The 21070-nt window shown below is 42.6% G+C and overlaps 1 protein-coding gene and 1 long non-coding RNA gene across 2 annotated transcripts in view; one reads left to right on the top strand and one right to left on the bottom strand.

The window, feature by feature from the left end:
• GPR157 (G protein-coupled receptor 157) overlaps positions 1–16641 on the bottom strand; it is a 46676-nt gene extending 30035 nt beyond the window's left edge. Inside the window, exon 1 of the mRNA XM_074306351.1 lies at positions 15699–16641. Coding sequence (XP_074162452.1) covers positions 15699–16093 — 395 coding nt within the window. The 5' untranslated portion in view covers positions 16094–16641. The remainder of the gene's footprint in view (positions 1–15698) is intronic.
• On the top strand, positions 15476–20332 carry LOC141564187 (uncharacterized). The gene is made up of 3 exons (XR_012488586.1): positions 15476–16051; positions 17731–17790; positions 18978–20332. It is a non-coding gene; the product is annotated as an uncharacterized LOC141564187 (long non-coding RNA).
• The last annotated feature ends 738 nt before the right edge of the window (positions 20333–21070 follow it).

The raw sequence follows: 21070 nt of genomic DNA, 5'->3' as shown, positions 1-21070 counted from the left end.
TGAAAATTAAGGCTAATTGACTAGATAGTCTCTTGGCTCCCTTAGGACCCCCCAAGAATGCACTGCTCATTTTTTCTCAGACTGTCCAAGATTCCCCTCCTCTTCCAACATGCCTCAGCAGGAATCCCCTACCTTCCAAGCAGGAAGAATTTTTAAATTTTTATTTATAAAAAAGTAATTTTTTAATAAATTCCCCCGAAGGCAGAGAGACAACTTCCAGAGCCTGCCTACCTGCACACACACCTTGTCAGACACTGAAAATGGACACCAAGCTGGTATCCCACAACCCGCAGGGGGCAGGAGGAAGGACATCCAGCCAGCTTGCTTCTGGGAAGTGATCCATAATTCTTTGAACAACCCCCTCAGAAGTAAAGGCTTCTCTCTTTCAACACCAATATTCTCAGATTGCTGCATAGCTGGGAGTCAAGGTGCCCAAAGCTCTAAAGAACAAAGGCCATAGGATTGCCCAAAGGGCGGGAGTGGGTGTGAGCAGATCGCAATACTCTTACAAGCAAGGATTTATAAAGTTGAAAAAGATATCAGAGTCTTCCACTTCTGCCTGTGTGCTGCTGGACACATACTCCCCTTCCCTGGGCAGGTTTAATGTTGCTTCTAAAATGAAGGGGCTGGGCCTCTAAAGGCCCTGACTATACCAATGTGGGCCTCAGTCTTCCCAGGGGAAAGGAAGAAGGAAGGAAGGGAGGAAAAAAGGAGGGAAGAAAGGACAAAGGGAGGAGGGACTATGATATCACAGCTCTTTTTTCTTTTTTTTTTCTGAGGCTGGGGTTAAGTGACTTGCCCAGGGTCACACAGCTAGGAAGTGTTAAGTGTCTGAGATCATATTTGAACTTGGGTCCTCCTAAATTCAGGGCTGGTGCCCTATCCACTGCGCCACCTAGTTGCCCCTGATATCACAGCTCTTAAGAGTCAATTAGGTGTAGTATTTTTGTCCCCATTTTATCAATGGAGGAAACTGAGGCACAGAAAAAGGCCCAAGGCCATGTGGCTTTTAAGGATTCAAATCCAGACCTTTTAACTCCTAGGGGGCTGCCTCTCCAAAATAACTGCCACAGATACACTGATATCTTATCTGAGAAGCTGGATTCAAATTTTGCCTCAGAGAAATGCAAATTAAGATAACTCTATAGCACTACTATATACCTCTCAGATAGACTAAGATGACAGGAAAAGATAATGACAAATGTTGGAGGGGATTTGGGAAAACTGGGATACTGATGCATTGTTGGTGGAGTTGTGAACTGATCAAACCATTCTGGAGAGCAATTTGGCCCTATACCCAAAGTGTACCAAACTGTGCATATCCTTTGACCCAGCAGTGTTTCTACTGGGTTTATATCCCAGAGATCTTAAAGAAGGGAAAGGGACCTGTATGTGCAAGAATGTTTTGGCAGCTCTTTTGTAGTGGCCAGAAACTGGAAACTGAGTGGATGCCCATCAATTGGAGAATGGCTGAGTAAGTTAAGGTATATGAATGTGGAATATTATTGTTCCGTAAGAAATGATCAGCTGGAGGAACTGATGCTGAGTGAAATGAGTAGAACCAGGAGATCATTGTACATGGCAACAGCAACTTAGCATTTTTACTCTTTTTGTTATTTGTTTGCATTTTTTCTTTCTCATTTTCCTTCCTTTTTGATCTGATTTTTCTTGTGCAGCAAGATGATTGCATAAATGTGTATGCATATGTTGGATTTATATATATTTTCACCATGTTTAACATATATTGGATTATTTTGCCCTCTAGGGGAGGGGGTTGGGGAAAGGGAGGAAAACTGAACACAAGGTTTTGCAAGGTTCAATGTTGAAAAGTTATCCTTGCCAATAAATATCCTTGAAAATAAAAAGCTTCAATTAAAAATAAATAATTTAATAAATTAAAAACAAAACACATTCTGCCTCTGAGGCCCTGGCTAAGCTACAAGTTGGTATTTTCACTTCTCTGGTGGAGATTTCCCCCAGGGATGCTAATGACTCCTGTCACACACAGTAAAGGGCAGAGGGGCAGGAGCCTCCACCCTGATGTCCTCAGGTCCTGAACAGCTTTCAGCTTCCCCAGCAATGGCAGAGGGCGAGTTCTCTCCTTCATTTTTACAACTCACCCTTAGACAGGGATTTATGGGAGACAAAGGAGATTTCTCACAGTTACTCTCTCTCTTCAGAGATGGGCAGGGCAGTGGATAAGAAAATTAGAGGCCTGCCAGATGAGAGTGACAAGCAGGGCCTGCCCCACCCGTTGGGGCACTTTTCTCCAAAGACCTCAGGATCCTTCTTTCACAGCCTGACCCAAACTGGACTGGATTTCATAAGCTAACCGAGGATCCAAAACGTGAAAGGTTAGTGCAGCCGGCAGCGAGCTCAACTTGGAACCTCGAGATTTGAGTTCAACTCTCCACCCTGCCTCTAATTAGTTGTATGACCTTAAGTGAGTCACTTGTTTAGGTCTCAATTTCCTCAGTTATAAAAGGAGGAGAGTTGAACAGGATGACCTTTAAGGTGCTTTTCAATTCTATCTAGTCTATGGTTAGTTAGCTAGTTAGTAAGAATGAGAAGTAGGATTCCAATCCAGGTTTCTGGTGAACTTTACACTCTTCCCGTACACTTACATTGCTGAGTTTCATGACTTCTTGTCTCTGGGTCTCAGTTTCCTTATCTATAAAATGGCCATGTTGGACTCCATGATCTTGAATGCTCCATGATCTTAACCCAACTTTTAATTTTGTCCCATCCTCACCTCAAAGACTATGGGTCTAAAAATCTGGAAAACTAAATTTTGGGGAAAACACCCAACTGTGTTATCTGAATGTGAACGGAATATTATTGTGCAGAAGGAAATCTACATGAGGAAATCAGAGAAGCATCCCAAAACTTCTAAAAATGGAGGAAGGACAGAGGAAGCAGAGCACAAAGGTCACTGTGGAAATGACTAGATCATTAAAATAGATCACTAAACTATGAGTAACTGATAAAACAAAAATGGCTCCAGAGAGGCACAGCAGCATGCAGCGTGCAATGAGGTCAATGCAATATTTATTTTTGCTTAACTCTTTTTGATAACGAAGGAGGATTCCATTTGGGGCAAGCGGTATATTTAGACATGATAAAAGGCAGCCATGAGTTTGGGGCATTTTGGGAAAATGCTAATTCAGTAGCCAAATTGTTCAGAATCAGAGAAGCTTAAAGTTGGCAGGAACCTCAGAAGCCCAATAGGACAGACCCGAGCAAGCTGTTAATTCAATCTTGGACACTGAAAGAAACAGTCCCATTTCCAGCTGATTCCCCGCAATACCACCAGTAAATGACAAACAGCAAAGCATGTCAGCTAAAAAGCCAGCTCACAAATGAATACACTTGAACCTTGCTCCCCATCGAACCGTTCAAACAGAAGAACAGTTTATTTTGGGGACACTGGGAGAGTGTTTTTGTGTGCGCTAATATTTGCTTTTTTTTTTAAGTGTTAACTCATCTTTTGCTGGTGACGGGGAGCTGCCTCCCACCCCTCACTACCCAACTGGCCTGTGGGAAGCTGATTTCAAGGAAAAAAGTCCTTACTCAGAGATGGGAACTTTGCTGAACTCAGCATTTCCTCCAATAGGAAATGGTCAAATAGCATTACTATGTCCTTCAGCCACAGGCAGACAAAGACCGGGGGCTCATAGTAATAACATGCTACCCGAGAAGCAATCTGGAGCCATTTCTGGGGCAGAGATACAAAGATTAACAACGACAATATATTATCCACACTTTCTAGTGCAAGGAGTATCTTCATACAACCCCCAGAGGAAACTGGGCAGCTAGATACCCCCAGAAAGGATGGAGAGCCAGAGCTGGAGTCAGGACAGCTCATATTGCTGAGTTCAAATCCAGCCTCAGACACTCACTAGCTGTGTGACCCTGGACCCTTCATCCCCTTTGTCTCAGTTTCCTCATCTAGAAAATGAGCTAGAAAAGGAAATGGCAAACCCACATGCAGTCGGGAAAATTTGAACATGACTGAAAGGACTGAACAACAGCTACGACAGATTACACCCTTGGAGATGATGCATTTATTAAGCAACTACTGTGTCCCAAGTAGTGTGCTGAGAAGTAGAATAGGTGAGCTTTAATTTTAGGTTTTAGAATAAGGATCTAGTGAAAGGGAACATTTCTAAACTATCAGATGGGGTACAAAGGAAACAGGGACTTCCAATAATATTGATTCTCATCTGTCTGGGAGAGTAGTAGGATAGCAGAGTTGGAGATGGAAGGATGATCCGAGGCTACCTAGCCAGTTAATCAATAAACATTTATGCAGAACCTACTGTTTGCCCAGTACTGTGCTAAGCACTGGGGATACAAAAAGAAAAAAAAGGTAAAGGAGAGTTGCCACTCTTGAGGCACTCATAAACAAAGATGGATTTAATGGTCTACACCCCTTCTCATTTCATAGATGAGGAAACTGTGGCCTAGGACAGCGGGGTCCAGAGGAGAGACTACCAAACTCAAAGTCACAGCTTCCAAATCCAATCCTGACTTATTACTTCTGCAACCTGAGAAAGTCACTACCTCTCTGGGCCTCCTTTTCAGAATCCCACTTCCCAGGGTAACTGTGACTTTCAAATGAGGCCCTTTTCCAGAAAACAAAGCTAAAAGCATCATGGAAATAGCAATTATTATGTTATCACTCTTATAGAGAAGACCCGGTGGGGGGGAGTTCTTAACAACCAACCCATGGACTAGGAGAGACTCTATGTCAATGGGGAAGGGAACCTGTTGAGCAGGTTTTTCCTTAATTCTCCTGTCCTCTTTTCCAAGACATCAAGGAACCAAGGGCTGACAAGGAACCCTAGCGTAAAATACTTATTATAGCATATATTTTCCCAGCCAAACTCAGTTGAAAGCAGAGGTCACTTAGTGTACAAGTCTGCAGAGTGGGTTTTGTGTGTTTCTAATCAGACTGAACAGATAAGCTGGACAATATGCTTATCTCTCAGTGGGAAAAGGGAAGCCAGTAGAATATTCTCCCTCCCCCTTTCTTTCTTTCTTTTTTTTTGTTCATTCCTCTAAAAGATTCTCCCAAGCAGGAAAAATTCCTCGAGAGTCCCTGCTGAGGAAAAATATCAACAGCACTTGAAACCAGGGTTTGGTTTTTTTTTTAATTTGTATTTTGTTCCGATGGCCTTACCAGAGAGTTAGAAACAAATCTCTTGCGGCGGATCTCCCTGGATGCTTTAATGTCGAAATGAAAAGTGTATATTTAATAGGTGATGTCACAGGTCCATTGCTATTCCTTCTCACCCCCTGCTACCTGGCAAGTCAGACATTTTAATGATTTCATCCCAAAGTCCATCAAAAGCAAGAAAAGCAGGAGGAGGGAAAGACAGAAAAGAAGTCACTTTTCTTCTTGTAGCTTATCCTCCATTTTTGAAGAGGAACATGTCATCTGGGAGGTGATACTGTAATACGCAAGTGAATTGGATTGAAGTGAGAGAGGGCTGGATAAGGTCACCTGCCTCACTTTCCCCTCCAGAGCCATTGGGATACAGAGCAGTTGGAAGTGGTTCTCTTCAACAATGCGAGGATCCAAATCAGTTCCAAATGATCAGTGATGAACAGAATCCAGCAAAAGAACACTGGGAAATGAGTGTGGACCACAGCATAGCATTTCCACTCTTTCTATTATTGTTTGCTTGCATTTTTGTTTTTCTTCCCAGATTATTTTTCCTTTCTTTCTAAATTTGATTTTTCTTGTGCAACAAGATAACTATATAAATATGTACACATATATTGTATTTAACATATACTTTAACATATTTAAAATGTATCGAACTACTTGCCATCTAGGGGAGGGGGTGGAGGGAAGGAGGAGAAAAGTTGGAATAGAGGTTTTTGCAAGGGTCAATGATGAAAAATTACCCATGCATAGATCTTGTCAATAAAAAGCTATAATAAAAAAAGGGATATAGATCAGAATAACTCAGTAGAATATAACCTCCTCGAGGGCAGGGATTGGATGTCTGTAGCCCAACCTCCCAAGACAATGCCAGAAAAAACCCAGAGGTGACTCCAATACACTTGTACTGAGTCACTCAAGTCAAAATGAAACTCTTTGAAGTCTGAGACCAAGCCTTCTCTCCCTGTCTAGTGCTTATCACACCATCCTAGACAGAGTCGGTACTTAATAATATTTGTGACTAATGACAATGATGAGAAGCAGCATGGTATGGTGAGTAGAGAGCCCCTGGAGTCAAAGGCACCTGTTACTTACTCCTATTTGAGTGATTTAAAAACAAGTCATTTAACCAACCTGTGGCTCCGTCTTCCTCCTCTCTAATGGGTTGTAGTAGACAGCTCCTAAGATTCCTTCTAGTTCTAAATCTGTGATGAAATTGTCCTAAGGTGACTTGGAGTCAGAAAAACCTAAGGTTAAAGTTACTTACCAGCTACTTACTTGCTCAGAAGTCATTTGGACAAGTCATTTGATCCCTCTGTGAGGCTCCTTAACCATAAAATAGGAATGATGATAGCAGCCCTAACTCATAGGGTGTTCAGAACTCAAATGAGATGATATATTTAAAGAGTTTTGCGAACCTTAAAATTCTATCTTCCCTTTTTCAATAACCTATAGCTTGAAACAATCCTGTTAGTATAATTATTACCATCCAAGAATTCCCCCGACCTTACTTTTCTGGAAGTTCAAGGAATTGGAAAGTTTAGTGTTTGAATTAAAACTGGATGGAAAGGAGGCTAAAGGGAGTGATTAATGTGCAGGGGTTCTATTTTCAAAGGTGGGGCCCTATTCTCACACCTACTTTTTTTGGTCCATGAGTCAATTGTGATGCATGCAATAGTCAGATCAGGGAAATAAGAGTTTCTGAACCCAGCCCAATCTGGGCATGAGGGAAACAAATGTAGAAAAATAAGTTACATATACTTTAACATGTTTAATATGTATGGGACTGCCTGCTATCTAGGGGAGGAGGTGGGGAGAAGGAGGGGAAAAGTTAGAACAGAAGTTTTTGCAAGGGTCAATGTTGAAAAATTTCCCATGTATATGTTTTGTCAATAAAAAGCTATAATTTAAAAAAAAAAAAAAGAAAGAAAAGAAAAATAAGTTACCTCTCTGGCAATAGCACACTTTAAAATGTTAAATTGTGAATTACCATTGATTTTCAAGGGATTGAAGCTAAAGCTTGGGCCATTGAGAGCCCTTGATCAAATGAGATAATATCTGTAAAGTAAGTTGCAAAGTGCCTGGCACATATATGATATAAATACTTATTCTCTCCCCCTTGGGACCAAACTGCCTTATGTCTGGAAGCATGGGGGAGGTAGGGAAAGGGTAGAGGTTAAGTGAGAAATCAGATGAACAGAGTTCCTAAACCTTAGGACCTTTGATTTAAAGCTGAAAAGAATGCAAGATCATTCAGCCTAGTCAGCCAGTCAACAAGCACTTAAGTGTCAGGCACTGCTAAGCACTGGAGACTCAAAGAAAGGTAAAAGATAGTTGTCCTGTTGAGATCCTGAATGGTGTTTTGGACCAAGAGGGGCCACCCTCTAGAGGTCTGGAGCAGTCTCACTTTGCCAGGCCCTGTCAAAAATCCCAGTTATGTCCCTGAGATTAAATTTTCCCTATAAAATTTCCTTGTGGGGCATTCCATGGCCATGGCACTCTGCCTCATGCCACATGCTATCTTCCTTAACTCCAGTCTACTTCCCAACCCCATTTCTCCTCCTTACAGCTAACTAATTCTTAGGGTGCTAAGAATTCAGGACTGTCACCTAAGGGCATGGCCCAGCCTCATGGGTGCTGCCTTTCTACTGGGTAATCGTGAGTTCCCCTGAGGAACTTGTCTTTCATGCTCCCCACTCTATTTCATATTTACCATCCCCAGTTCTATTATATTCCTTCATTTTGACTGTAATCTCTTCCCTAAACTATTTTTTGCCAAAGAGAATGGCCAATGTGAATTTTTCTTTTTTTTTCTTTTATTTTTAAAATTAATTTTATAATTATAATTTTTTTGACAGTACATATACATGGGTAATTTTTTTTACAACATCATCTCTTGTACTCACTTCTTTTCTGAATTTTTCCCCTCCCTCCCTCTACCCCCTCCCCTAGATGACAGGCAATCAATGTGAATTTTTCACAGAACCGAACCCAACTTTTAGTGCCTGCCACCATTTGGTGCCAAATTCCACATCATAGATCACATCACCTCCACAAGGAGCGCAGAGCTTATTGAGGGAAATGACATACAAACAATTATGTACTAACAAACCCATAAATAGGAAAAAAATTAAAGATACTAAAGGGGAATGGCACTAAGATTAAAGGGGATCTTCCTGTACAAGGTGGGATGTTAGCTGGGACTTGAAAGAAGCCAGGGGGTGGAGATGAGGAGAGAGGGTATCCCAGGTTTGAGGAACAGGCAGAGAAAAGAGAGACCAAGAAGGTCAGTATGGGTGAATCACAGAGTATGTGTAAGACCAAAAGGGTAAGGAGCCGCCAGGTTAGGAAGGGCATTAAGACCAAGCCTCTAACTCTATTGTAGGTATTCTTTCAATGGAACTTTGGTTGTTTTTTTTTTTTTTAACTTATACAAGAAGAATAACAATGTCACATCTATCCTTCCCAGGGCTTCTTCCTGTGTTGCTTGGGAAGCTTAAAAATACCAGAAAACTTAACATAAGATATTGTCATCTTGTCTTTAGCCTCAGACAGCTGTTGGGCTGGAAGCTATGTCTTAATCAAGTCTTATTTCCTCTCCTGGAGAGTCTCAAGTTTGGGACAAAAAGGGCCTAATCATTAGGAGCAAAAAAGCTCCTTGGAGCACTTAACTGTGGTGATGAGAAAAGAAGAAAATACCAGTCATCCAAAGCTTCACCTTCAAGCTCCAAGCTCAGCTCAGCAAGGACTAAGACAGCAGACGACCACCAAAGGATTATTGGGATATCTTGAAGATGGATGATCTGATCTAAGTGTCAAGTCTGGGGATCCTAACCTGGGGCAAATGTGACAGGCTTTAGTGGGCACTGCAGCCTCAGAGGCAGATGGAAACTCTTCTGTCAAGACAAAAGCGGTTAGTCTTCCTTTCAGCTTCCTATTAACCTCACTTCTTAGAAGCTTATGGATAGAGGAAAGAAAAAATAAGAACAACTTTGAGGTCCCTTTGGAACATAGAGAGCTTAACTTAAATCCAAGCACAGATGTAAAAAAAAACCATAATTATAAATGTGATGCTGACAACAGCATTTCTGAGAACTATCACAGTGGCCACCTAATAGGTCTCTACTTCTGGAGCCTATCCATCATGCTCTGAACAGCTGTCAAAGGGATTCTGACATACAAGTCTGATCAAGTCTCTCTACATAACCTTCAAGGGCCCCCTTTATGCCAAGGATAAAGTGTAAAGCCTTTCACAATCTAGCTCCAGTCTACTTTGCTTATTTTTTTGTTTTTTAATTTTTTTTAAACTATAAACTTAACAACCATCACCTAATATGAATATTTTAGTAAGGCAAGAAGAAATAAAAAGAGTATCATTCATAAAACCATAAACTTCTGGGTTTTTTTCCCCCTAAAACAAAAGGTATATGTCAAATTTAACATCGTAGTAATTACCATTTGTCTCCTGGTCTTTTTTTTTTTTTTCTTCTGTATATTTAATTTTTTGTTGATTTTCCTTTTGTTAAAAGAAAAAAAATCCCTATCACTCTCCACTAAATTCCTCTAAACCCTAAGAATAATCCATTTACATGGTAACAAATAAGTCTGGTCAAGCAAAACAAATGAACATATTGGTTAAGTTAGAAAATGAATATCTTATTCCATTGTCTGAAAAACAATGGGAGCATATTTGGTCATCAGTCCTCTGATGGAGTGCTGATCGTTCACTTTGTTCATCAGAATTCTGAAGTCTCTCAAGGAGGATTTCCTTTATATTATTTATATTACAGTTATTGTATTATTATATTTATTACAGTTTATATTACAGTTACAACCTCCCAGCACGTTCTTTCTTCCCCCCTTATGTTACTTCCCTTCTTTTCACACACTCATCTTCTCAAACATTTCATTTTCTACCTGGCTGCATTCATTTAGGACTTCTCTACCATGCTCCCAGGAAGGAACCTCTCCATTGGAAAATCTCATCTTGCAAGATCCAATTAGCCTTGGTCCTCATTAAGATCTCCTAAGCCTCTACCTGGGGGGTAGAACCTTAAACTTTCTTTTAAGGAAGGGGCACAGGAGAGACATCTCTCTCATTCTGGACTTCTCTTTTCTACTATACCCTCATAAATATATTCTTCACCTTCTCTCACTGCCTCCCTATCCCTTCAGCTTTCTTCTGTACATTGCCTTTTTCCATTAAATTATAAAAGTTTTTTCTACCCCACATCTGTATTCCCCAATTATTACCAAAATGTCTGGCACATAATAAGTATTTCTTTTCTTCTTTCTTTCCTTTTCTTTTCTTCTTCCTTTCCTTTCCTTTTCTTCTTCTTTTCCTTTCCTTTCATTTTCTTTTCTTCTTCCTTTCCTTTCCTTTTCTTCTTTCTTCCCTTCCTTTCCTTTTCTCCTTCTTTCATTTCCTTCCTTCTTTCCTTTCTTCTGAAATAATTGGAGTTAAGTGACTTCAAGGTCACACAGTCAGGAAATGTTAAGTGTCTGAGGCCACATTTGAACTCAGGTCCTCCTGACTTCAGGGCTGGTATTCTATCCACTACACCAACTAACTTCCCCTTTAATAAATATTTCTTGACTATTGACATTTCCCTAGTAGCCAGGCTAGCTTACTTCCTTCTCTCAGAATCACATTTCATGACTCCATGCTCTTGCATGCAGTATACAGATCCTCTTCACCTCTGTCTTTTAGAATCCTGCACTCCTTTATAGGTAGGTACCCTCAAATCAGAACCCAAGGGGAAATTTTCCCTACTACCCTTAGAAGTTTTTAGTACATACTGCCTCTCTTCAAACAGTTTCTTATCTACTTTAGAATGTAAACTCTTTACATAGGTATTATTTCATTTATTGTATATGCCTGGCATATAGTAGGTGCTCAAAAATACTAGTAAATTACCAACAAATATTTGTTGAATGAAGGATATTGTGAGACAAGATAGTCCCTGAAAGACTATTGTGATTGGAATAAAGAAAAAATAAAGGAACAGAAGTGTCCAGGGAACATATTTCCTGCTTCCAGCACTGTGATTTACCTACCAACTGACTACAGGATATTTTTCCCAGACTGGAAATAATAATAATAGCCAGCATTTCTATAGCAACGTTTACAAAGCATTTGTACAAACACCTTATTTTATTCTAATAACCCTAGAAGGTAAACACTATTATTTCCTCATTTTATAGATAGTGATCTGAGGTGAACTAGTTAAGTGACTTGCCCAAAGTCACACAGATAGTAAGTGTATGAGATAGGGTTTGAATTCAAGACTTCCTGGAGCTATATCAGGCCAGCAGCTTCATAGGATTATAGATTTAGGACTAGAAAAAGCCTTGGGGATTATCCATGTTCAGATCTCATTTTATGATGAGAAAACTATATAAAAAAATCACTCATAATTCAAACCCGATTCCTAAACACCCAGAATTCTTTACACTGTACCAACTGCCTGCCCTTGTGTTTCTTTTTCCTGTTCTTCCATGGGTCTTTCATAGCAGTATCTCCCACCTTAATGAAGGACTTCCTGCTATTCCTCCTTTGATCAATTCTACCCTTAACACATATCCTCCTTAAAGTTAATTGGCTGTATAAAAACAAAACATTTTTATGAAACAAGTTTACATAAGATTTGGGGAGTTGCTTCGGAGTCAAAGGTTAAGTGAGTTACCAAAGTCCCAAGGTTAACAGGTCAAGTCTTGGATTCAGAGGTGTGAGGGCAAATGTTTAACAACTAGCTTTCCAAAAGTAAAAAAGTAGGTATTTTATGTCTAATCTGCATTATTAACATTTTCTCCATCACTTTCTTAAATCCAGATAAGGACAAAACATTAAATCAAGATCTGATTTATAGAATTTGCTGATTTCTGAGATATAGAGGCTCACATTGAAATCATCCTGGTTTGAACTGGCTCCAGCCCATCCCTGGATGGATTCCAATCTAGATTTTCCTAACTGTATAAACTCAGACCCTTGATACCTGACAATATGTTGTCCTTCAAAAATTTCTCAAACATTCGTGTTGTTTCATATGAGAAAATATAAGCTCTCTGATGGAAGAGATTGCATCATTTTTGTATTTTTTTGTCTTCATCTCCCCCAAATTTAGTAATAAACAATGGATTGGACAGCCTGATTGATACTCACTACTCCCATTTCATATTTCAGTAGAGATTTAAAGTGACAAGAGTATTTTTCTCTATAACAGCCCAGTGATGTACAGAGATTATTCTCCCATTTTATGGATGAAGAAAGACTCAGAGCTGGTAAGCAATGAGAGAACTGGGATACCTCACTCTGTTGCCCAGGGACATTGGCCTTGAAAACAACTGTTTTTGCACAGATTAGCAACGTTCCTTTCCCTTCACAGGTGGTTGATGGATTCCTTAGATTGATTGAGATGAGTAGCACAGGATAGTAATGGAAAAGTCAGACATCAAAGAAATACAATGTGTTTCCCAGCTCTGGTAACAGGACCCCCCAGCTAAACCCTCCCTCCTCCATCCATAAATCCTTCCCTGGAGGGGACTACCATGCTGGATAAGCTGAGAATAAGGGGAAAGGAACCAGCATGTGTTAAGTACCTTTGAACCAGTTACTGTGATGAACCCTTTACAAAATCAACTCAGCTGAGTCACTAGTGAGAAGTCAACCATTTTTCAGTAGGGAGTGTGAGGGCAGAGACAGAGAGAAGGAAAAGAAAAAGGAAGAGGAAGAGGAGAAGAAAAAGAAGAAGGGAGAGAGAAAAAAGAGAGGGAATAGAGGGAGACAGAGCAAAGAGAGAAAGAGAGGATGGAGAAGAAGAAAGGGAGGAAGGGAGGGAGGGAGGGAAGGAGGGGGAAAAGAGAGAGAGACAGAGACAGAGAGAGGGGGGAAGGGAGAGAGAGAAACAGAAAGAGAAAAAGAGAGGAGAAGGAGGAAGGAGGAGGAAGAGAGGAGAAAAACAGGAGGAAATCAAGAAAGCACTTTATTTTGAAATGAGACTTGGATTCAAATGCCAGCTTTTCCACTTTTAACAAATGTAATCTTGGGGAAGTCATAATTTCACAGATCTAGAGTTGTAAGGGAACTCAGAAGCTATCTACTTTGCTGGCTCATTTTCTAGCAGAAGACACTGAAGTGTCTTCTTGCTCAGATAGTCAGAGGTAGCAGAAGCATCAGGGGTACGGGGTCCCCTTTATGCTCCTTGGTTTCCACATCTGTAAAAAGCAGGAGGTGGACTTGATGATAGTAAGGTCTCTTCTAGCACTAACCCTATCCTACTTTTCTTTCAAGGTCTTTAAGGGAGGAGCACATCTACAAAGTCAAGCTGGACAAATCATTAAGAAGGCAACCACTCAACTTACAAAAGCTAGAATCTCACCCTTGTTTCCTCTTCCCACCTAAAATGGAAAAAGTCAGGGCAGGCTATGCTACTAATGTTTCAGACAACCTAACCTTGGTTATGCTCATTAGGTGACCTGCTTTTGGAGGTGCAACACTGAGCCAATCACAAGATCTAAGAGAGGGAAGGCACCTCAGAGTTCTGAAGCCTTTTTTGGAAAATGAGGGGCTGGACCCTATTGGCCACTCAGGTCCTTTGTAGCTCAAAATCTATTTATCCTATAAGTGTGCCTATGGCCTTTGCTTGAACCTTCTTTCTAATCCAATTAACTCCCTTAGCTGCTCATTCTGCTTGACAAAGTACTTGGTACAACAAATGACCTTAATAAATGCTCTCTCTATATCATCTATCAATCAATCAGGTATCCATCTCTCTCTCTCACATGTCTCTCTGTCTCTATCCACTTATCTATCCCTATCATGTTTGTCTCTACTCACTTATGTATCTCTAGTCACCCGTCTATCCATCTATCCACCTATCATCTGTGTCTCTCTGTCCATTTATCTATCCATTTATCCACCTATCCTTCAATCTAGCCATCTATCTATATTTATCATCTGTCTGCCTCAATGCATCTATCTATCCATCCATCTGTCAATCTATCCATCTATCTATATCTATCATCTATTTGTCTCTCTGCATTTATCTATCCACCTGTCTATCATCTGTTTATCTCTACCCATTTATCTATCTATCCACCTATCTGTCTGTCATCCATCTATCATCTGTCTCAATGCATCTATCTATCTATCCATCTATCTATATCTATCATCTGTTTGTCTTTCTGCATTTATCTATCCACCTATCACCTGTGTCTGTCTGTTTCTAGCCACTTATTTATCTATCCATCTATCTATTCATCTATCCAACTATCCAATATGTCTATATCTGTCACCTGTCTCTATGTATTTGTCTATCTATCCATCCGTCAATCCATCCATCTATCTATTCATCTATCCACCTATCCAATATGTCTATATCTATTGCCTGTCTCTATGTAATTATCTATCTATCCATCCGTCAATCTATCCATCTATCTATCTATATCATCTGTCTCTCTGCATTTATCTATCTATCCACCTGTCTATCATCTGTGTCTATCTCTACCCATTTATCTATCATCAGTGTATCCACCTATCCGTCTGTCATCCATCTATCATCTGTCTCAATGCATCTATCTATCTATCCATCCATCTATCTATATCTATCATCTGTTTGTCTTTCTGCATTTATCTACCCACCTATCACCGGTGTCTGTCTGTTTCTAGCCACTTATCTATCTATCCATCTATCTATTCATCTATCCACCTATCCAATTTGTCTATATCTATCGCCTGTCTCTCTGCATTTATCTATCTATCCACCTGTCTATCATCTGTGTCTATCTCTATCCACTTATCTATCTATCCACCTATCTGTCTGTCATCCATCTATCATCTGTCTCAGTGCATCTATCTATCTATCCATCCATCTATCTATATCTATCATCTGTTTGTTTTTCTGCATTTATCTATCTACCTACCTATCACCTGTGTCTGCCACTTATCTATCTATCCACCTATCCAATTTGTCTATATCTATCACCTGTCTCTATATATTTATCTATCTATCCATCTGTCAATCTATCCATCTATCTATCTATATCATCTGTCTCTCTGCATTTATCTATCTATCCACCTGCCTATCATCTGTGTCCGTCTCTACCCACTTATCTATCTATGCACCTATCGTCTGTCTTATCCATGTATCATCAGTCTCATCCAGCCACCCTAGGGTGGGAGAGGATCTGCTTGGAAGGTTTATTTCCGGTAAGTAAGCCTCCTTCTGTTTCAACTTGTCCTTTCAAGCCGAGAGAACACGCCTACTCTTTCCTCCCTAATACAGGCTGGAAACATTGAACGCAGTCAGTTACGCTAGGTGAAGACTGTGTCTCCTCCCGTGTCCCCCAGTTAATCCTGAAGCTACAAGTGTGTCCTAACTAGAGGGAAGCTGGGACTGTCCACCAGGAGCTTACCCTGGAGGGACAACTTTGTAAAAACCAAACACGCAACCCCCTGAAAGCCCGGGCAGGGAGGCAGCGGAGGGCAGCGGGGTGCTCTCTGGGCGAGCAGTCCCGGAGCGTGACCCACCTGATGATGTGGAAGCAGTAAAGGAGCCGCGTCCCAGCCCAGGGGCCCTGGCCGCTGCGGACGATGGTGAGGTACAGATAGATGGCGATGGCGACGGTCCAGAAGAAGGAGCTGGTGTTGGCGAAGGTGGAGAGGGCTCCCTGCACCACGCAGTCCCACGTGGTGTCCTGGAAGTCCTGGAGGACCCCGTAGAAGTAGGAGGCGGCGGACAGCAGGTCGGCCAGGGACAGAAAAAGGAGCAGCTGCCGGGCTCGGCTCCTCAGGTCCGGCCACAGGGCGTGGGTGCCTATGAGGAGGCTGGAGCCCAGGAAGGACAGGACGCAGGACAGCAGGACCACGATCTTCTCCGAAGGGTAGACCAGGGTGGAGGGCGCCGGCTTCGGGGGGTGCAGCATGGCCAGGGAGAGGGAGGCGCGAAGGGAACCTGGGCCAGCCAGGGCGGGGAAGGAGCGGAGACCGTGGAAGTCTCAGAGGGAGGAGAGAGGGGGGCCCAGGAAAGATGCTGTCGTGGGGCCGGGCGAAGAAGGGAAAGAAGTGAGACTGGGAAGTGCAGGGGAAGGGCTAGGACGTCTCGGGGAGAGAGGGAAAAGTGGAAAGGGCTGGAGAAGAGGGGGGACGCGAGGGAGAAGGGGTGCTGAACAAAGAGGCCCGACGAGGAGGACGCAAGCCCGGAGAGGGAGAAGTCTGGGGGAGGCAGCGCGGAAGCAGCGGGAGAGGGACCCGGCAACTTCAGCCCCAGAAAGTTCCCACTGGCGGCGGTGGCGGGGTGGCCTGCGGCCGGAGCCGAGGGCGCTGCTTGGGGGGTCCCGAGGGACGGCTGCTCCAGCTGCTCCCGTCCCGGAGCCTTGCACCCGGACCCGCCAGTTCGCCCCCTCTCGCCGCGGGGCAGCGGCGTCATGTGAGCCGGAGCAGCGGCCCGGGCTTTGCCCCAGACTCTCCAGAGCTCGGCTCGACCCCGCCCCAATCGTGGCCCGGCCCCGCCCCCTGTCCGGCCCCTCCCCGCCCCCGGCCCGGCCCGGCCCGGCCGGCTCAGCTGGCTCCAGCTGCTGCGTCCCGAGGATAATCAACCGCCATCTCCCGAGCCCCCACAGTCTTCTCCAGGACCCCCCCCATAAAAAGACCCCCGTAACCTTTCTGAAAAGGCTTAACATTTCGGACACGAATTCTTTCGCTTTCTTTTCCCTTTTTTCCCTCCGCAGGGAAGCCTTGGCTGTGATCCCCTAGTCCTTTGTTGGTCAGAGAAACAAGAAGCAGGTGCTTTCTGTTCAAGTCACTTAGAATGGGTTGGAATTCCCCTAAGGACCCCCCCCTCCTGAGCCCGACAGCCCCGCACCCATCTGCGGCTGGAGCTCCCCCTCTCACTCTGGGTGGAAGCCAGTGCAACTCGGACCATCATCCATCACCTCGTTTTACAGAATTCTTCCCTGACAACCCCGCCTGGGCTCGGATGGGACAGAGACCACTTCTTTAAGGGGGAGGGGAACAAGCTCATTAGGTGCCGTCTCCACTAGGCCAGGCCCTGCGAGCGACTTACCAGTTGAGCTCATTTGATTTTTCTTTTGGTGCTTTTTCCCCCCTCTTTCCCCCCCCCCCCTGAGGCTGGGGTTAAGTGACTTGCCCAGGGTCACATAGGCAGGCAGTGTTAAGTGTCTGAGACCAAATTCGAACTCGGCTCCTCCTGAATTCAAGGCTGGTGCTCTATCCACTGCACCACCTAGCTGCCCCTTTCTCCCCCCCACCTTAAATTACTGTCGCTTCCGACCAGAAGGTATTTTCCCCTCTTATTAAATGAGAGACGGATTGAAGATCTGAGTTCAAGAACTGCTTCCGACATTAGCCCACCGTGGACCTCTCAGGGGCCTCAGGCGGCTCTCTAGGTCATCACTTAAAAAGGATTCCAGATCTTTATTGTTGGAGGGTTCGCCCACAATGCGAATGCCCCATATAGAGATAAGAATAAGATCCTAGATTTAGAACACCTTTAAAGACTGTCTGAATCACCTTTAAACACTATCTGGTCGATTCATTTTAGGAGGAAGAAACTGAGACCCAAAGAGGAAGAGAGTTTGCTTGAGTCTACACAGTTTCTGAGGTGAGATTTGAACTCTAGGCTGCCTGACTCTGACTGGTGGATTACATCCAATAATATGATGAGTACCTCCCTCCTCTCAAATTTTTTTTTTGACAAGGGCTGGAAATCACTTTGACATGCCCAGTTAAGAAGACGAATGAACCCTATTGACCTAGGGGCCTGTAGGATACTTGCTTCTTAAAAATAGGAAGAAACACATAAGTTTTATCATTACCTTCTCTCACTTTAAAAGCCTACAAAGAAATTTAAGAAACTAATAATCAACTATTGATTTTTATAGGCAAAAATACTGGACATTCAGGTTTCCATTGTTAGGGCACCGTGACGTTAGGGCCAGCAACATATCGTTGGCGATAGTTATGAATTAAGTGGCCTCAGAACAGCCACAGGTTTCCTTTAACCATGATGGATAGACTCTGTCTAGCAAAGCATCTTGGGCAAACGACCAGGATTTCCATACGCAGAATCCAGGCCTCAGATCCCATTCATATTTCCTCTGGTGAAAAGGCCACCCTCTGGAGTGATCCCAACAAACACTCCACACACAGAAATTCAATTCAGAAAATATTTATTCTCATCTTCTGTGGTCCAGGAAAGAGGAATAGAGAGGCAACTGGGAATAAAATTAACCAGTCCTTGTCCCCGAGAAATTTACAGTATGGGGAGTGGAAAGGGACAACACTCAACATGTACATAAAGATATGAATAATAGAGGAAGAAGGCCTGGGTCTTTGGTTTCATTGATTTAGGGAATCTGGGCTATCATCTTAGAGAAAACTTCTCAGGGTCACACAACCTGTGTGTATGTCAGAGGTGGGATGAACCACAAATCTTGGGCTTTGGGCTGTTTATCCACTAAGTTACAAAGACTCTCAAGCAAAGAATAGACAAAGTCATTTCAAAGAGTGGGGGGCTCGTTAATAAATGCAATCAAAAGAAACCTATAGGAAGCACCTGAAAAGAGCTTTGGAGGAAGCTGAGGAGTCTCAGTTAAAAGTGGGTGTGGTGATGTACAGTCAGGATCACAGGTTGAAAGCCAAACACGGACCTTAGAAGCTGCTTCTAACATCCTCATTTTTCAGAGGAGGAAACTGAAGCTGGAGTGCAGTCATGAATCACCAGGTGAGTTAAATAGAGCTTGGATCACAAAGCAGATTCCAACTGCCTGATTTTCCTAATGCACCCAGGACCACTCAGGCAAAGACCCCAGGAGAGGGAGTGCATTGTCCTGTTTGGGGAACTGCTAGCGACTAGACCCATTTGATCGGAATGAAATTGAATGTGGAAAAGATCTCTGGGACACCAGAGAGTCCCAGCCATTCCAGGAGTTCCAGCTTCCTTTGAAGTCGGATTCCATCTAAATAGCTACATTCTTTCTACCTCTTCTTTCACAGTCTTAGCACTCCATCATTCTAGGGGGAATTCCCAGGAAGCCAGATGGATTTTTCTGGTGCCCGACAGACTCCACTCTTACTTCTGCTGTCTTATGTCAAAAGCAGCTGATGACAAAAAGGCGCCCCACCTTTCAGCTGTCCTTCCATTTCAGACTGGACAGTCAAGGGCATAACCTGTTAATATCACCACCTTGGTGGCAAATGGGATGTGCATCCATCCCATTTGGGTGTTGTGCACACACATATACACACACACAAACACAATTACACACTCCCAGTACCAGTCTTCACAAAGAGCTCTGTTCTCAACAACATTGGGAACACAATTGGGATAGTGTCCAATCAGGGACAGTGTCCTGCATTCTACAAATTTCCCTGGCGACTTCTCCAATTTTTGAGTCTACCTCTGACCCTCATCCTGTTCTCACAGGGCCACTCCAGTGTTTTCTTAAACATAAACCATGAAGACTTCCCCTGCGGCTGGGGAAAATGGTGGAATGAGAAGCTGGTTTGTCCAATTTTCCTCTTTGGGTGTTTTGCCTTGATTCATTAGTACTACTACAAAGAGATCCCCACAGTGTGATATTGGGGGTAGAGAGCTGATTTCAGAGTTAGGAGAACCAGTGTTCAATCCAGGCTTCTGACACTTCCTAGTGGGATGACCTTGGACAAGTCATGTATTCTCTCATGCTCCTAGGCAATAGGAAAAGTATATGTAATGTATATTTCTCATATATGTAAAGTATATTTCTCATGGGCTTTCCTTCCTCTCACAACAACCCTGTGTGTTAATAATAATAATTATTGTTCTCATTTGACAGTTGGGAAAGCTAAGAGGAAACAGAAGTGAAGTGAGAGCTCAAAGTCACACAGGTTACATTTTTAATAGATGTGGAAACTGAGGTCCAGAGCTTTTCTATTACATGTAACCATTAAACATCCTGACTCCAGGCTCAGCACTCTATCTACTTCACCACAATGTCCATCATTTCCTCAGTTCACCAGCTATCTATCATTAACACAAGATCCTGCTGGGATTCCCTCAGTCTTCTCAAAATGACTCTGCATTATTATATATGTGTCCCTGTGATGTCCCAACACTACCCTCCATTTTCCCCTTCCCAATTCTAAATAAAAATTAAACTTTCTCTAGTGTCTAACTCAGTACTTGGTGCAAGATTGCAAGTTCTCTCTAGTCAAATTGGGACAACTGCTCAACTGGAACAAATTTTCTGAAAGAACTTGTTTGCGTTTTGTTGTGAAATAAACAGACGTCCTCTCCGGAGGAGGAGAGAGAAAACTCTCTCATGGACCTCAGCAAGCCCTGGGGCTGATTGGAGCCACAGCTGGGCTGTTATCTATGATGGGAAGGGTAAGAAAGAACCCGATTTCTTCAGTTCTGGAACTAGCTTCCTTCTTTCATTAGCCCAGTGATGGATCATGTGTTTCTTCACCCAGAAGTAGAATTATGCTTAGCATAATTCAGAGATGATAACAGAGCAAGAAAGAATTTTTAGAAGTCATCTGGGCCAGAGAGGGTTTTGTTGTTGTTGTTGTTGTTGTTTTTTTTTTTTTTTATCATGGATCTTTTTTTATTGACCCCTTCTTGGAATCATGTTTCTAAATATCTAAAATAAAAGATATGGATTACAAAGGAAACCAATTAAAATAAAACAGTTATCAAAATATTTCCTAAAATTCATGGACCTCCAACTCCCTGACTTGATAGATAAAAAAAGTAAGTCCTGAGAGGTGTAGGCTCATAGATTTAGATCTGGAAGGGACTTTCTTTCTTTCTTTTCTTTCTTTTCTTTTTTTTTTTTTTTTAAATTATTATAGCTTTTTATGCATGGGTAATTTTTCAACCCTTGCAAAACCTTCTGTTC

This window comes from Sminthopsis crassicaudata, chromosome 3, assembly GCF_048593235.1.
Source record: "Sminthopsis crassicaudata isolate SCR6 chromosome 3, ASM4859323v1, whole genome shotgun sequence".
Taxonomy (NCBI): domain Eukaryota; kingdom Metazoa; phylum Chordata; class Mammalia; order Dasyuromorphia; family Dasyuridae; genus Sminthopsis; species Sminthopsis crassicaudata.
This window is presented reverse-complemented; position numbering and strand designations above follow the sequence as displayed.